The 17283-nt window shown below is 35.4% G+C and overlaps 1 protein-coding gene across 1 annotated transcript; it reads left to right on the forward strand.

The window, feature by feature from the left end:
- Positions 1–6051: 6051 nt before the first annotated feature.
- LOC111174875 (keratin-associated protein 26-1-like) lies at positions 6052–7711 on the forward strand (the record flags this gene model as incomplete). The annotated part of the gene is made up of 2 exons (XM_089909877.1): positions 6052–6460; positions 6875–7711. Coding segments are annotated over 2 exons (525 nt in total), but the record flags the coding sequence as incomplete, so codon positions are not given.
- Between the last annotated feature and the right edge of the window lie 9572 nt (positions 7712–17283).

Raw genomic sequence — 17283 nt, forward strand, 5'->3', positions numbered from 1 at the left:
ACAGATATCGGGAAAGAGAGCAAGCCTATAATTATTAATTCAGAGGAATTCATGTAGAGCTATTAATCGTATGCTTAACATTAATGAATGCAGATAGATAAGAATGCAGAAAAAGAAGAGGCTAAAGAAGGGTCATATTCTGGGGAATAGAAGGAGAAAAGAGAAGTAGATAAAGACAAAACAGGTATTCCATGGAACAGAAATAGAACCTTGAGATTAAAGCATTGCTGAAATAGAAGGAGAACAATGTTTCAAAGCAGAAAGTATGGACAGCAGTGTCAAATGTGCCATGGAGTTCAGAACGAGGGCCAAGATAGCTGTTGGGTAGGGAATTAATCATTGGTGATCTTTAAGATAACAGCTTGAAATGTTGGTGAGGATAGAAATTAGATTTCAAAAAAAAAAAAAATGAGTGGAGAAACATAGGCAAAAAAGTCTTTAAGACACGAGGTTGTATTTCTTAAATACAACATCAAAAACACAATCTATAAATTAAAAATTAATAAATTGAACTTCATCAAAATTAAAAATATCTGCTCTTCAAAAAGTCACTATTACAGGAATAAAAAGACAAGCCACAGACTGTTAGGGAATATTTTTAAATCATATATCTAATAAAGGAGTTGTATTTAAAATATTTAAAGAACACTCCAAACTCAACAATAAGAAAGCAAACAACCCAATAGAAAAATGTACAAAACATAGAGCAGTTTCTTTATTAAAGAAGATATAAAATAAGCAATGATGGAAAATGGAAAATAAGCAATACCTATGCTCAGAATCATCAGTCACCAGCAATTTAAAACCACAATGAAATACTACTATATACAGTTAATAGAATGACTAAAATTTTTAAAACTGTAACTATACCAAATGTTGGAAGAAAACCTGAAACAACTCGAACTCTTATACACTGCTGGTGGGAATATAAAATGATGCGGTCACTTTGGAAAGCAGTCTGTTCCTTAAAAGTTAAACATTGACGTATCATATGATCACATCATTCCACTCAAAGTGTCTGCCCAAGAGAATTGAATGCATGTGTCCATTCAAAAACTTGTATACAAATGTTCATAGCATATTTGTGTTTGTAGTTTCCAAAAACTGCACACAACCCAATTGTCCATCAACTTATGAGTAGATAAACATATTATATTATATCCACATCATGGAACACTGAACAGCAATTCAAGGAACAACTATACCAAGGATGAATCTCAAAATAAGTATTCTTAGTGAAAGAAAGAAAAAAAGAATATATGTTCTACAATTTCATTTCAGTTAATGAAATGTTAGAAAATAGAAACTAACACAAAGTGGCAGAAGGAAGATTAATGGTTGCCTGGGGATGGGGTAGGGGTGGAGTGAGGTGGAGAAAGCTGGAGGGGAAGGACTACATGGGGCATAAGGAGATTTTTGGGGAGTGATAAATATGATTATTATCTTGATTTGGGTTTAAACAAATGTGAAAACTTATCAAACTATACTCTTTAAATATGCTCAGCTTATTGTACGTCAATTATACCTCAATAAAGCTGATAAAACATATTGGCACAGAGAGGAATTCAAAACATTTGAATAGGGATGCTGTGAGGATTAAATCAGTTAATACATGTAAAACATGTAAAACCATGTCTGGTATGTAATAAGGACTCAGTAAATAGTAACTAATAATGTGAAAGGGACACAATTCAAGGATTAAATATAAATTGTGGAAGGGGTGCCCCCACCTACACTGTCTTTAATACAGGAATGAAAGGATTCAAATGATTTTCTAACATCATGGAGGGAAAGTTCTTGTGTAAGAATAAAGTAGGAATGAGTGTATCAAATTTTGTTGAAATCATGCATAAGCCATAGTTTCCATACTCAAGAATATTATAGTAAAAATTCAATTGAAAGTAGATTACAGCCTGACAACTTTATCAGTTACCGCAAACTCTACATTACTTAATTCTTTCAATTGATTATAATTTCATGATTTTACACATGGCATCCAACAGGGGGTGCTAAAATTAGAACGCTTCATTATGTTGCAGATTGCAATGTACTGGCTTCAGATAATTAACTGGTTGTCTTCTCTGAGCCAAGCTAAGATGAATACTAATCAGAATATTAGGATGGGCAGGAGAAAAAAAAGCTTGACAGAAGGGTGTTCAGTCCACCTGAATCTCTTTCTGTCTTCGTGTTCTTTTATATTCCTTGAAAGTTGACTTTCCCTGGTGAAAATGGATAGATGGTGATAAAAGTATGTAAAAGAGATTCTTGACTAAGTAATGGTCAATTTTTATTTGATAAAGAAAATCTAAGTTATATTTTGTGAATGTTATATTTATTAAGGATCAACTAAGTTTCTCCACATGCATTGAGAATAATGATCACGCCTACCTGAACGGGATGTAGTGAGGATTAAATCAATTAATATATGTAAAGCACTTAGAACAATACCTGGTGTATAATAAGCACTCAGTAAATAATAGCTAATAAGTGTTCTGTAATATATTCAGAAAATAAGTCATGTAAAAAGAATGTTTTTCTTGCAATGCAAAGAAAGGAGTGTGTGTGTGTGTATGTGTGTGTGTGTGTTTTCACACATACACACACACTTCTTTCTTTGCATTGCAAGAAACAGTGGGTTTCCCCTCTTTCCAATCTGTGCTGTAATTTAATCATAGCTCTCTCTTCTTGAAATCAGTTACTGGATCACTGTGCCTGTAGGACAAAATCTTAACTACTTCCTTGATGATTGAATTAGATTTAGCATGTGAATCTAAGTTTACTTACTACAGCTTGCCTGTAAGAACCCTCCACTGAAAACATGGTCAACATTTTTTTTCTGTCTTTATGCCTTTTGCCACAGCGTGAATTGTCTTCATATTCTCCTAAACACCTGCCATTCCCTCCCATCCCTCAAAATTAATATCAAAAGCCAAATTTAGGTAAAGCCCATGAACAACGTTTGCCCTTCTCCATATACCATTTATAGAACTTATTAAACAGTGACTTGGATTGTGTATCCGTCTTATCACATCTACAAGATTGGATGTGTCTGGAAGCAGAAATCAATAGTATCTTTGTATCATTGTCAACGTCTATCATGTTTTGCACATACAAAATGTTCAATAAATATTTGTTGAATGAATGAGTGAATACAAGGGAGTCATTTATTGGCATAAGTTTATTGTTGCAATGCTCTGAGGATTCTTTGTGTCCAAGAAAAAGGGAAAATCGGGGTTGTTTTTTCTAGAGCAGGAGAGGTAGGGACCCCTAGTTCATTGAAGAAAAAGCAACAAAGTGGGTAAATCTGGAGGAACACACAGGATACCCAGTTCCCTTCCTGGGCTCTTGCATCAGAAGAAGAGCCTGAAACATGTAGTTTATAAAACCTTACTAATGAGGTACCTGCTGTTATGTCTGCATGAGCTCTACTTGTATACTGAGAGAGTCATTATCAAAAAACATCAGTTCAACATTTGTTATATTAGGGGACAACCTACATTCAAGGCACTTCTAATTTTTGAAATCCATGAATATTTTTGCAGTGTTACCTACTCACAACAGAAAAATGAGAGTCTTGTGGAGGTGCTCTAAAGGCATTAAACCCAAGGTGGTACTCTTTGGAATGGGTTAAGAATTCCTAAGCAAGAAAATTAATTATTCTGCTATAGTGTTTTGCAGTTTACACTTACTTTTTCTTACATCTCAACATATCCTAAAATGACACTGAAAATAGACATAAATATTTCTGTTGTTTCATGAAAGGATACTGATAGTGACTGGGGATCAGAGTGATTATGCAAATTTCCCAGGGTCACCCAGTTAGTAAATGATGGTATCAATGTATCTCTATATACTGTCATATTGGATAATGGGAAACAAAACATTTTAGGGATCAAGGACAAACAAACAAATGTTTGAACCCCCTTTGTTTAAATGTTTCTCTTCATATCAAAACTTTCCATATCTCAATTTTTCTCATATGAATACTTGAAATTTTAAAATTTACTGTAAAGAATTATGAGGATAAATTGACATTACACATGTGGGTATGCACATTGCAAGGTGTTGCTCAGAATAGACACTAATACATATATATACATACACACAAATATATTGATGTACTTATGATGCAGATGTCAGACTCTTGCTTATAAATGAGAAGAGCAGGCATAAAGAGCATTGACCTATGAAACTGATAAGCATTCAATTAAATATGGCTATACTCATTACTAATGCCATTCAGCTGAAGCATCCAGGATTTCACAACAGGACTCTTACAATGTGTACAAACAGTATCACGTGATGAAAGCTGGCAGGGTGGGGAGAGGAGTGAGGGGGGGACTCCTCAAACACATCAGGTACAAATCGTCAAAGGGTAATGTTCTCTGACCTAAAATACTGAGATAATTTCAACATGTTAGCACAGAACCTCAGAGGCTAAATCATTTTCTTTTCCTATTTCTCTCCCTGGTAGTAAAATAGTCCTGTATTGGCTCACAGAGAAATCAATCTATTTCACAGATTCTACTCCAGGACAGAGGGAGAATTAATAAGCATACCCACTGAACATAAAAATAAAAGAAAGTGCTGTGATTTACACTGAATTTTTAGCTAAGGGGAATTGGAACTTAGATCCAGTAGATAATTTTTTTTTTTAAATAGCCCTTGAAGCCACTTAGATATGTTGGTATATGAAAAATACAGTGGGATGGTTGAGGCTAAACACAATCATGCATCGTTTAAACAAAGTTTTACCAGAAAACATATCCCCAAATAACCTTCAAATTATTCATACTTAGGAAAACTCTACATTTATTTTGATGCTATTGCCCATGTACAGCAGTTTAAATGTTCCTCTTTGGAAACTGCCATCAGAATCAATGTAAAAAGCAAAACCAAATCCATTTCTATGTCTTAATCATTGCTCTAATTTTTTTTTTTTTAACCAAGAACATTAGTTTTCAGTTGGAACATGAGTAACCATGAAATGATGAGCCTATAATAACTATGAAAAATGTCATGTTGTATCATTTTTTTAAAGGGGTTTTACTTATTTGCTTCTGTTTGCAGTAAGGTCCATAATTTAAAATGAGCCCAATTTATTTATTTGTATTAAGAATACACATAAATCGAACTTTCAACTTAATTTATTTATTGAAATGAATAAAATGAGCAGGACTTTTTAAAAAAAGATATTTCACTGGGGAGTCACTTTCCACCAGGATTCTAAAATAGAGCAAAGCACAAATTTCGGCACATTGAAATTTTCTATAGTATACTATTTTTATTTATTTATTATTTATTTATTTTTTGCGGTATGCTGGCCTCTCACTGCTGTGGCCTCTCCCGTTGCGGAGCACAGGCTCCAGACGTGCAGGCTCAGCGGCCATGGCTCACGTGCCCAGCCGCTCCGCGGCATGTGGGATCTTCCCGGACCGGGACACGAACCCATGTCCCCTACATCGGCAGGCGGACTCTCAACCACTGCGCCACCAGGGAAGACCAATATAGTATACTATTTTTAGACTCTCTCTGCCCCAAATCATATAGGTTATAGGATTTTTCATTCTTTTACGACATAATTGCTTTCAAGTTTTTTACCTTTGGCAATTTCCAAAAAGCATAGAATTCCCCCTCAAAGAGAGATAATTTGCCATTGTTTTAAAGAAGTTCGTTACCACTATTCAAGTCAATTTCAAGAGACAAATTCTAAGAATGTTTATGTAGTGGCGGTTATAGTTAGAATAAGTAAATGACCTTTAAAATACCTGTTTAGGTTGGATAATTTAAGAAGCAGAGGTACTATTAAAATTCCGTCACACTGCTTTATAGATATACTTAATCAATGGAAGGCATTGCAAGGAGCACCCAGTGTTATGGGTGGCACCACTTCTTGGGCTACAATAGAGTTCTGATGCCATCTCAGGCAACAAGGAGGAAGAGAGTCTGTACAGAATCACCACCTTCCGCGGGTATTTCAGGGAGCAAGCCAAATAAGAAACTTGAAACCTCACTTCTTTCAAATCAACCGCTGCCTGCTCTTGAAATCTCACTGTGCCTGGGCACAATGACTGCTCTGGAAACTACAGCTTGGGATCCCTCAGAAATGCCTGTCATGTTCCTCCTCCCTCCTCCATTGCTCTCTGCTTGCCCAGCAGCTGTCAAGACCATACCTGGCTCCTGAACAATGGCCAAGAGACCTGCAGTGAACCTACCAGCTGCCAGCCGGCCAGCTGTGAGCCAAGCAACTGTGAAACTTCCAGCTGCCCTTCCTCTGGTTGCTATGTGCCCAGACCCTGCCAAGGCACCAGTTTTCTTCCTGCTTCTTCTTGCGTCTCTGGATCCTGCTTCCCAGTATGCTATAGACCTCTGAGCTATGTGTCTAGCAGCTGCCAACCCCTGAGACGCCTCACTTATGGATGCCTCCCCTTGGGTTATTTGCCTGGTGGTCCTCATACCCACAGCATTACCCACTGTAATGCTTTTCTCCCTTGATCCACTGAAATTGTCTTTTCATACATTTACCCTTTCTATTATCGCCGTCATCACTCAAGTTGGGTTGCGTTCCCCTTTGGTGAATACATACATTTCTTACTGCCATCTTGACTCTTATCTCTAGTGTCTTCTCTTTAGCTTGAATACTGTGTTTAGAGTTAATACTACTAAAATTAATTTCATCATATGACTCTTACTCAAAAATGTCAATAACTCTCTTTTGCCCACAGAGAATTATCCAAACACTTGATTTTCCCTCCTCTACTTCCCAAAAGAGACTCTCTATATTTGCTTCATGTCTCCAATTACTCCACATCTGCCCTCATTTCATATCATCTTCTTGTTCACCCTACCCTTCCTCTCCTTTGGGATAATTCTTTTGGCATTGTGTCCAACAGCCTCAGACCCCTGCATCCTCTCTTCAGTGGATGCCAGCCCCTGACACATGTGTTTAGTACTTGCCATCCATCTTGCTCTGCCTGGGGAGGCCTGTAACTTCCTTATTCCAGCTAATAATCACACTGAAGATCCAAGACAAAAATTTAAACTCCATGGACTTTTGCTTCTTCTTTCCTAGTATGTAGTGACTGCTTTTTCTTGATTTTCCTGTGCCTGATCTAATGAAAGCTGTTCCTTTCACATTTTTATCTTTTTTTTCATCTCTCCTTGCCATACAATTATTTGGTTTAGAATGCTATTCAATGTCACTTAGGTGTGGGAAGAATTTATTTGGTTTGGGTTGTAATAAATGAGCTTAAGTCAGAACTAAGAATCTGGTTCTTCAGTTTGTCTTTCATTATTTTATTTTAACACACACGTGGCCAACCTCAACTCCCTGCAGAAGTAACTAGGACATGGTACACTCAACCATATGTTTTTATCTCACAGTAGGGGAATAGCTTGATGGTTTATTCCTCAAGCTGATTTATAGATCTCTGATATCTCTGATCCTACATACTTAAGAGACCCAAAAAGCCCTTGGTGGAAGTTATATTGAAAAGGTAAGATTAGGAATGATTTCCTTCTCTTTCTCTTCCAGTGAACATACTTTGACCAGAATGTCCTTTCTGATTGCAAACTGAATCATATTTCACTCTTGCTTAAGTCTTTGATGGCTTCTTATGATCTATTCCTATAAAATGAAAATACAGACCCCTTATCATGACATCTGTTTTTTTTTTCTTCATCGTCTTTCTCCCTCCCACTTCTTTGGCTTCATCTTCTCAGTATTGCAAATTCTAAGCTCCTATGATTCTACTTACACGTAGTTCCCCAAACATGCTGCTTCTTATAAGCATCCACACTTTTTCATGTCATCATCAAGACCAGGATGAACTTCTGATCTATCTACCCTGAAGACTCATAGTCACTTTTAAAAACACAGCCCAACTTTATTAAACTGTTAATTTATTCAGTAAAAGTTTTATTACTTACTTACTACATCCCAAGCCATCCTGTGCCAGGCACAAGAGATACACAGGTGCATAAGACAAACTTGAACTCTCTCAGTATTTACCAGAAGTCACATACTATGGGACATATCTGTATTAAAGGTACAATTTTTTCCTCATTCAACATAAAATGTGTAGGGGTATGTATTTCAAAAAATAAAGTAAGGGGCTTCCCTTGTGGTCCAGTGGTTAAGACTCCGTGCTTCCAATGCAGGGGGTGCAGGTTCAATCTCTGGTCAGGGAACTAAGATCCTGCATGCCGTGGGGCATAGCCAAAAATAAATAAATAAACAAACAAAACCAAAAAAAGTGCTGCTTTATCAGCAAACAGAATTTTAATAAATAAAATAAAACTAAAGTGTAAAGGCATGAATGTTCACCTTTTTGAGGAACTGTAATATTTAGAAACTTTGTCAGTGTGCAAGAAAGACAATGTTCTCTAGATGTTAACTAGTGGTTGTTCCCTTTAGAGAAGGCATGTACCCCTGGTCCTCGGAACCCATCTCTCCTCATGGATCTTCTGACATGGAAGCTGAATGTTGGTTTCTCTTATCACTATGTTCATGCTACTGTTTCAAAACCCATTTTAGTTCATTATTTTGCCTTACTTGCCTGGCTCTCCTAGATATTTTGAGTTTGTGACATCTGTATCCTTTATTTTTCGAAGCTTTTCCCAGGCCCTCTCCTTGCCCCTTACGCTAATGAGTAAATCACACCTTGACTTAGCTTTCCTTTTATCTCAGACATATTTCTATTGCTGATCTTGTTGGACTGATTATTTTTTAAAATAATTTTAAATGAGATTTTAGTTGAAATGTGATATACATATGAATTTGTACACAAATCGTTACTTCACAGATGTAGCCTTTGTTCTGACCTCTAACCCATATATTAGTTTTGCCTGTTTTTGAACTTTAAAATGAAATTATATAGTATCTACCAATTTGTCTTGGGCTTCTTTATTAAATATTGTGTTTGTGTGATTCTTGCACGCTGTTAAAAATACCAGTAGTCTGTTTATTTTCCTTTATGTGTAATATTCAAGGTACCAAAACACCAAAAGGTATTTATTCATTCTGCCGTTGCTGGTCAGAAGGGCTGTTTCAAGATTGGATCTGTTAGAAATAATGTATAAAATACTCTTTTATTCTTGTACATATCTTTTGATATACAAATGGAGATATTTCTATTGGGTAATATATTTAGGAGTAAAGTTGACAAATTGTATGAAACGTGCCTGCTCAGCTTTATTTTATACCATGACAAAGTTATGCCTTGTAGTTATACCAATATTGATTTCTACTCTCAAAAGCATAAGAATTCCAGTTGCTTTACATCCTCATCCATATTTATAATTGTTAGTTCTTTTAAGTTTAGCTATTCTAGTGAGTGTGTAGTTATAAGAAATATTGGTTTTATTTTGAATTTCTCTGTTGATTCATCAGGTTGAGAACATTTTTAAAATGCGTCTGGCCATTTGAATATTATTTGTGTGTGTGTGTGTGCGTGTGTGTGTGCGTGTAGTAGATATTCAGGTCCTTAGCTCATGGTTTTAGTTGGTGGTCTGTTTTTAGGATGCTAAGAGTCTTTTATGTAGTCCATATATTAGGTCTTTGTTGGATATATATATATTTAATATCTTCTCCCATATCACTGCCTGCCTTTTCACTTAATCATGCCTTTAGACTGGTACAGGTTCCTTACTTTAAGTTAGTCCAATTTATCAATCTTTTATTTATGGTTAGTACTTTTTTGTCCTTATTAAGAAAATTAATGAAGATACTACATGATAACTTTAGAAAATGTTTTTTGTTTTCCTTTCAACATTTAAATATACCATCAATGTGAAATTCGTGTGTGTGCGTGTGTGTGTGTGTGTGTGTCCTAGGGGCCAAAATTGCAGTTGATCCAGCACCATCTCCTAAAACCGTGCTCCATTTTCTACTGCAGTTCAATGCCCTTGGTACATAAATCAAGTATCTATATATGGGTGTGTCAATATCTAGACTCTTTATTCTGTTCTATTCACTATTTGTCTATTCTTAATTTTGTCATGCTTAATTTTTCATTTCATTTGTATTTCTGAACTCTTCTCCAGAATTTGAGCTCTTTGAAGGTTCCTTTTGGTCAACATATGACTAGACTTTCTGTAAAGGTTTGTGGATCTGAGTTTAAATAAATTATATTTTGGGTCAAATGGTAGTGAAATCTAGGGAAAGTGGTATTTAGATTTAGGATAGTACTGATGAGAAATTCTACATGTTGTATTTTTTTTTCCATTTGGAGCTTTATTCTGTGTGGGTGGAGACAAATATTCACTTCTCATCTCCCCATAGTTCAAAATTCTAAGAGCTGGATAGTTAAGGGAAACTTTATATCCAATATTCCATGACTAGATAAGACTTGCTGATAGCTATACGTTAGCCCACATGTGATAATTTTGTGTTGCCAGCTGTGGGTCATGATTCTTATTTAATTACTTTAATATCTGGCAAGGTAGTGATAATTGTTCCTAATTTAGCCAAGATCATACAGATTGTAAATTACTGATCTGAGAGTTATTTCCAAGTTTTCTTAAAGCGTATGTTTCTCTAGTAAACTACATTGTGATTACAGAACAAAATTTTGTTTACTTTAGCCAACTAATTCCAGATCAATATATTGATATTAGCTGATACTTATTGACTTATAGCTTCATAGATGTATTTCCTCTGGCTAAAATAAGTGGAGGATAGGTACTTAAGCTTTTTTTTCCTCAAAAAATTAAAAATCCTTTATTAATATTTAAGCACTAATGTGTTGATTGTGATTAACCCTCTGGGTATATTGTCTTTAAACTGGATATCAGAGGACTGCCTTCCTTCTGTCAAACCATGAACTCAAATAATATATTGTCCTTCTTTAATGAACTCCAATCAAGAGAGCACTTTAGGGCTCCATCATAACCAATCATGAAGCATTGTCCCTGGAGTTCAAAATCAGACAGAATCATCTTTTCCTTATCTTGTCTAAGATAGACTGAAGAAAATTAAATATTTACACTTGAATGATAATTAGGTTAGGCTTTAAAGCAGCACACATAAGGAAAACAATGTAGGGTTAGTCTAGCAGATTGTTCAGATATTTTGAGCTGAGATTTTGGAATCTGAGTTTTTACTCAAAGCTTAATTCTGAATAATCACTTCTCCATATAGAGAGTAGTTTCTTTCTTCTCCACTGGAACATTTTCTAAAAATTAGAGAAGGTGAAGCCATTGGGGGTGACTCTTTTTTTTATTTTACATCTTTATTGGAGTATAATTGCTTTACAATGGTGTGTTGGTTTCTGCTTTATAACAAAGTGACTCAGTTATGCATATACATATGTTCCCATATCTCTTCCCTCTTGTGTCTCCCTCCCTGCCACCCTCCCTATCCCATCACTCCAGGCGGTCACAAAGCACCTAGCTGATCTCCCTGTGCTATGCGGCTGCTTCCCACTATCTACCTTACGTTTGGTAGTGTATATATGTCCATGCCTCTCTCTCGCTTTGTCACAGCTTACCCTTCCCCCCCCATATCCTCAAGTCCACTCTCTAGTAGGTCTGTGTCTTTATTCCTGTCTTACCCCAAGGTTCTTCATGATATTTTTTTTTCTTAAATTCCATATATACGTGTTAGCATATGGTATTTGTCTTTCTCTTTCTGACTTACTTCACTCTGTATGACAGACTCTAGGTCTATCCACTTCATTACAAATAGCTCAATTTTGTTTCTTTTTATGGCTGAGTAATATTCCATTGTATATATGTGCCACATCTTCTTTATCCATTCATCCGGTGATGGACACTTAGGCTGCTTCCATCTCCTGGCTACTGTAAATAGAGCTGCAGTGAGCATTTTTGTACATGACTCTTTTTGAATTATGGTTTTCTCAGGGTATATGCCCAGTAGTGGGATTGCTGGGTCATATGGTAGTTCTATTTGTAGTTTTTTAAGGAACCTCCATACTGTTCTCCATAGTGGCTGTATCAATTCACATTCCCACCAGCAGTGCAAGAGTGTTCCCTTTTCTCCACACCCTCTCCAGCATTTATTGTTTCTAGATTTTTTGATGATGACCATTCTGACTGGTGTGAGATGATATCTCATTGTAGTTTTGATTTGCATTTCTGTAATGATTAATGATATTGAGCATACTTTCATGTGTTTGTTGGCAGTCTGTATATCTTCTTTGGAGAAATGTCTGTTTAGGTCTTCTGCCCATTTTTGGATTGGGTTGTTTGTTTTTTTGTTATTGAGCTGTATGGGGGTGACTCTTAAGGAATGTATGGACTTCCAGTTTCAGCTCCAACATGTAAAGAGCTTAGAAGTCATCACTTCTGTCTAAAACAAGAAAAAGTTGAACAACTTGAAAATCAGTGAGTTTTCCTGAAACCATCAGAGAGCTGAAGGATATTGTATACGTCAGAAGCTCAGCTCCTCATAAAGAAAGGATGAACAGTGGAGAAATAATCTCTTTAATTTTCCTTATTCTTAATTGATCCAAAAGAAATGTACACAGTAGCATGACTACTTAATCCTTGTTCCCTCCATCATTTAAATTATTAAACCAGTCTCTTGCTTTGTTTTTTAATATATAGTCCCTGAAATGATTGAAAAAATCTAAATAAAATAACTGTTTCAGATTTACAACTCAGTATTTCAGTGTATCATTTTGATTAATACATTTGCATCATTTGAAGTTATTTCAGTGTGCATAATCATTCAGTAAGTAATAAGGAATTTCTATTACATGTCAACTTCTGTAAAGGGTGATGGAGATGCAGTGATAAACAACAAGACAGATACTACCCCTTCCTTTATGGAGGTTACACATTATCTGGGGGACTAACAGAAAATAAGAGTAAACACTGATAAAGATATGATACTAGTAGAGTGTATAAGGTAGGATAAAGGGAGTGAAATGGTATTATAAATGGGGGGGGTCAGCTACTTTCAGCAAGGTCAGAGGCATTTTGTCTTGTAAAGAATGACACAGCATTGTAACTAGAAGGCTTAGGAGAGCATCCCATGATAAACTGAAGCAGGTGTGTTCTAGGCAGGGAGAACAAGATCAAAAGCACAAACTTGGAGAGTATTCAGAGCAGGAGGCTGGTGTGAATGGAGGGTAGTGGGTGATTTGAGAGTAGTACCAGAATTGACCAATATATTCAATGTATTAGACACTTATGCCAACAACAGGGCCATCAAATCTCTCAGGTATGTTTAAAATGTATTTAACAAGCTTTTGTTGTTTTCCAAAAACAGAGTAAACACAGCCAGATGGGCATCCAATTAGAGATGAATATTTCATCCATACTTATCATGAATCATAGCATCTTGCTGAGACAGTAAGACTCAAAGTTCTTTATATTACATAAGAAAGACTGATTCTCTCACAAGACGATCCTTTTTTAAAATTAATTTTTATTGGAGTATAGTTGATTTACTATGTTGTGTTGGTTTCTGCTGTACAGCAAAGTGCATCAGTTATACAGGTACATATATCCTCTATTTTTAGATTATTTTCCCATACAGGTCATTACAGGGTATTGAGTAGAGTTCCCTGTGCTATATAGTAGGTCCTTATTAGTTATCTATTTTATATAGAGTAGTGTGTATATGTCAATCCCAATCTCCCAGTTTATCCCTCCCCTTTTCCCCCTTGGTAACCATAAGTTTGCTTTCTACATCCGTGACTCTATTTCAGTTTTGTAAATAAGTTTATTTGTACCATTTTTTTAGATTCCACATATAAATAACCTATATTTGTCTTTCTCTGTCTGACTTACTTCACTCAGTATGACAGTCTCAAGGTCCATCCATGTTGCTGCAAATGGCATTATTTCGTTCTTTTTATGACTAAGTAATATTCCATTGTATATATGTACCACATCTTCTTTATCCATTCATCTCTCAGTGGACATTTAGGTTGCTTCCATGTCCAGGAAGACAATCTTTAAAAATAATTTGCAACCATAAATATTAGTATTTGTTAATCAGTCATTAATCTAATGTTTCATTGGAGTAACTCTAGCTTTGACCTAAGATTTTGTAGGGTACACACCACTGAGGAGGAGAAGCAAGAAGTCCAGTAAGAATTTTTCTTTGTGAAATGTCAGCAGCCATGCAGGGATAAGCAACAGTATTGTCCTCTAGATGTTTTAACATCATCTATTACTTCTATTCATGCATTTGTTTCACCAGATGAATAAAAATAGAACAGCAGAGTTTGAACTTTCAGATAGCTCCTTTGTAGCTATTATGTGACAGAGAATATATAATGTGTGTAACTCTCAAACCAATAGAAACAAGAAGCATAGCAAATTTGAGATTATAGTACAAGACATGGAAGTGCCCTTCCTAGCCAAGTAAGGAAATGTAGTTATTTTTCCCTTGCAATGTCCAGTATCTTTCAAATTTAGCTATGGTGGTTATTGACCTTCCATAGAAAGCTACTTAACCAATGTCTTAACAAACACCTTGCTCATCTTGTGAAGGTTAATGGATCACAAAAAGTATATACTGTGATGTGAAAGTAACCCTAATTGTAAGCTTCAAAACAAATATTTAAAAGAAAACATTCTTAATTCTGTAACTTTTCTGATGGCAATTAAATATTTGCTTAATATTTTTCAAGGTCTAAGGACTTTTCTTCTCTCAAATTATTTGGATATTTCTACTCCTTTTTACTGTGTGCATTACTTTTTTGTATAGAAAATTGCTCAGCATATTTTAATGTACTCTTTTGTCATTTCTTATGTCATTATTGCTAATATGTTCACCATGATCATTTTTCTATTTTTGGGTGTGTATATGGATTCTCAAATTTTGGGTTGTACATTGAGAGGAAAGCAGGTTATTCTACCTCCTACTTATCTAGCTTGTGCTGGGAAATATCTAAAAATGAAAACTAAAGATCTACTTACAAAATACGTGAGGTTATTTGTACTCTGAAGTATCTAGCAATGGCCTTTTAAAATAGGATTAATTAAGAAAAATTCCTGTGGATGGTGAAAGCATCCATGTCCTATGCATACACTAACATTTTCATATTGTGGAAAATAGTGACCTTTTCCAAGAGGGTGAGTGCCCTTTGCGTGACATCTGGGCCTCCAGGATGTCGTGAGAAGACAGTTTACTGCCCACAAGGAGCCTACATAATGTGTCACATGTAAAACATGCTGCTAGTGAGAGCTGTAGGATGAACTTACACAAAATCTTCCAAGTTCATATTCCAGCAAGGGTGGATGAAAAACAGCACTTCTGTATAGACAGCAGAGTGTCAAACATGTCACTTTGATAAAGGTCCCTCACTTGGCTCCAGAGAAGCAATGCTGCAAATTGGACATTCGGTGTATAGATCTGTCAATCAGATGCTAGAATTTTTCAGTATTAGAAAAGTAATCCAAACAAACTTTATATAGTAATTTAAGCTAATCTTAGGATCATTAAACTCTGTGGTCCCTCAAAAAATTTAATCTTAACTCAGAAAATTTCTTAAAGTCCTATGTAAATTCATCTAAATGTGAATTTAATAATAAACACCATATCATTATTTAATGCCTTATTGCAGGACATACGATAGCACCAAGCATTTAAAAATTTACCTGGGAACGAATGCAATATTGAACACATGATGTTTTGCTTTCTTAATTACAGCCATGCTGACCAGTTCTATCACAATGTGTATGTCAAATTACTTAGCAAAACGTAGCATATTTTTTGAACAGAAACTGTTATATTCAAGTGATCCTATGAAATAGGCCCACATGAAAATTTAGAGCAATAGAAAATTAAATTATAGGAGCTCATACTTCCATATGTACACATTTCAGTTATCATTTTTGAAGCATTTTTTCAACTTTAATCAGCTCATTTTTAGACATGAACCTATAAAGTTTCTTAACTCACAGTGAGTACTAGATCACAGGTGTCTTAGCTTTGTATTTCCTCTACGATTGTCTTATATTCTCATCTAAACTCCAGACACTTTACTATTCTCTGGGAAAAAAATCTCAAAATAATATATTTTATTCTTTGAATATTTGCATCTTTTGGCAATTATTCAGAAATTAAAGGAAGGGTTATAAGGATTACACTATAGGATATATTTAAGTGAGCAGAATTGACCATAGACTAGGTTTTCTTCTGAATTCAAACCAGAGCTTTATTGAAAACTGTTAAAATCCTTTTATTTCTATGACAAAGAAATTGAGTTTACTTAATAAGGCATCTTGCATTGAACCTTCAGAGGAACAATTTAGCTTTATCTAGGCACTTAAGGTCAGTGGTTTCAGAGGCAAATTGACAGGACACAAAAAAATATTTTGCTGCTTCTCTACCTTTCTATTTTTTTTTTAATTCTATATGTGAGTACAAACCACCTTTGTTTCCGAATATAAATAGACCATTGTCAGATCTAACTACACAGTAGAAAAGAAAGACTACACAAAGAAATATTATGTGGCTCACACATAACACATTGCCTGTTCCTGTTTGTGTTAACAGCAGTTGCATTGATGAGCCCTCATTCTCCATTAAAACAGAAGCGTAATTTCCATTTTCTTTATGGAATTCTTATTGGTTGATAAATATCTGGTATCGTCAAGTCAGCACGAGCTGCATCTTTGGAGATGATGATGGCCTGAAAGATATATCTATAATACAAATTTATGAATTGATTACAGAACTTTCTCGATTGCAGGGTGAAAAGACTGCTATATTTTAAAGCATACTTGACGTCTTGTTTCTTGTAGAAAACCCTATTCTCTATTACTTTATTTATTATTAGGTTGAAGCAGTGCAGTACACACAGCGCTTCTGTTTTCTTTCTAGTGGTGTGGGGAGAGGGTGGAAAAGAAGAAAGACAAAGATAGGGAGGGCTTGAAAAGGAAAAAAAAAGGTTGCCCAGGGATAGAATCTGAAACTATGTTGATTAAATACAACTTCATATCTTTGCTTCAAATTGTATCTCCAAAAGCATTAATTCAACATCGTGTATTCAATAAATATCTTTGAGTAGTTATTACATGAAGGGCACTATTCTAGGTGCTGACCACAATTTATTTTCTTGGATACCTTTATTACTGAATCTTCTCTGTCTAAACAGGAAGTTTAGTTACCACGTGAATGCTTTGGCATCTGAAAGCAAAACTCAAATAAAGCTTAAATCTGGTGTGTTACTCTGCAAACTATCCACCAAATGTCAAAGAAATTTGATATGCATTTGGTGTTGGGGAGTGTTTTCTGAAAAAGACAAAATTTGCAGAAAGTTGCATGAAAGTTTTCACTGGAAATGGACTCTTTAATGGAAA

Source organism: Delphinapterus leucas, chromosome 4 (genome assembly GCF_059928025.1).
Source record: "Delphinapterus leucas isolate spDelLeu-1000000601 "Yukka" chromosome 4, BTC_Dleu_Yukka2, whole genome shotgun sequence".
In the NCBI taxonomy this organism is placed as follows: Eukaryota; Metazoa; Chordata; class Mammalia; order Artiodactyla; family Monodontidae; genus Delphinapterus; species Delphinapterus leucas.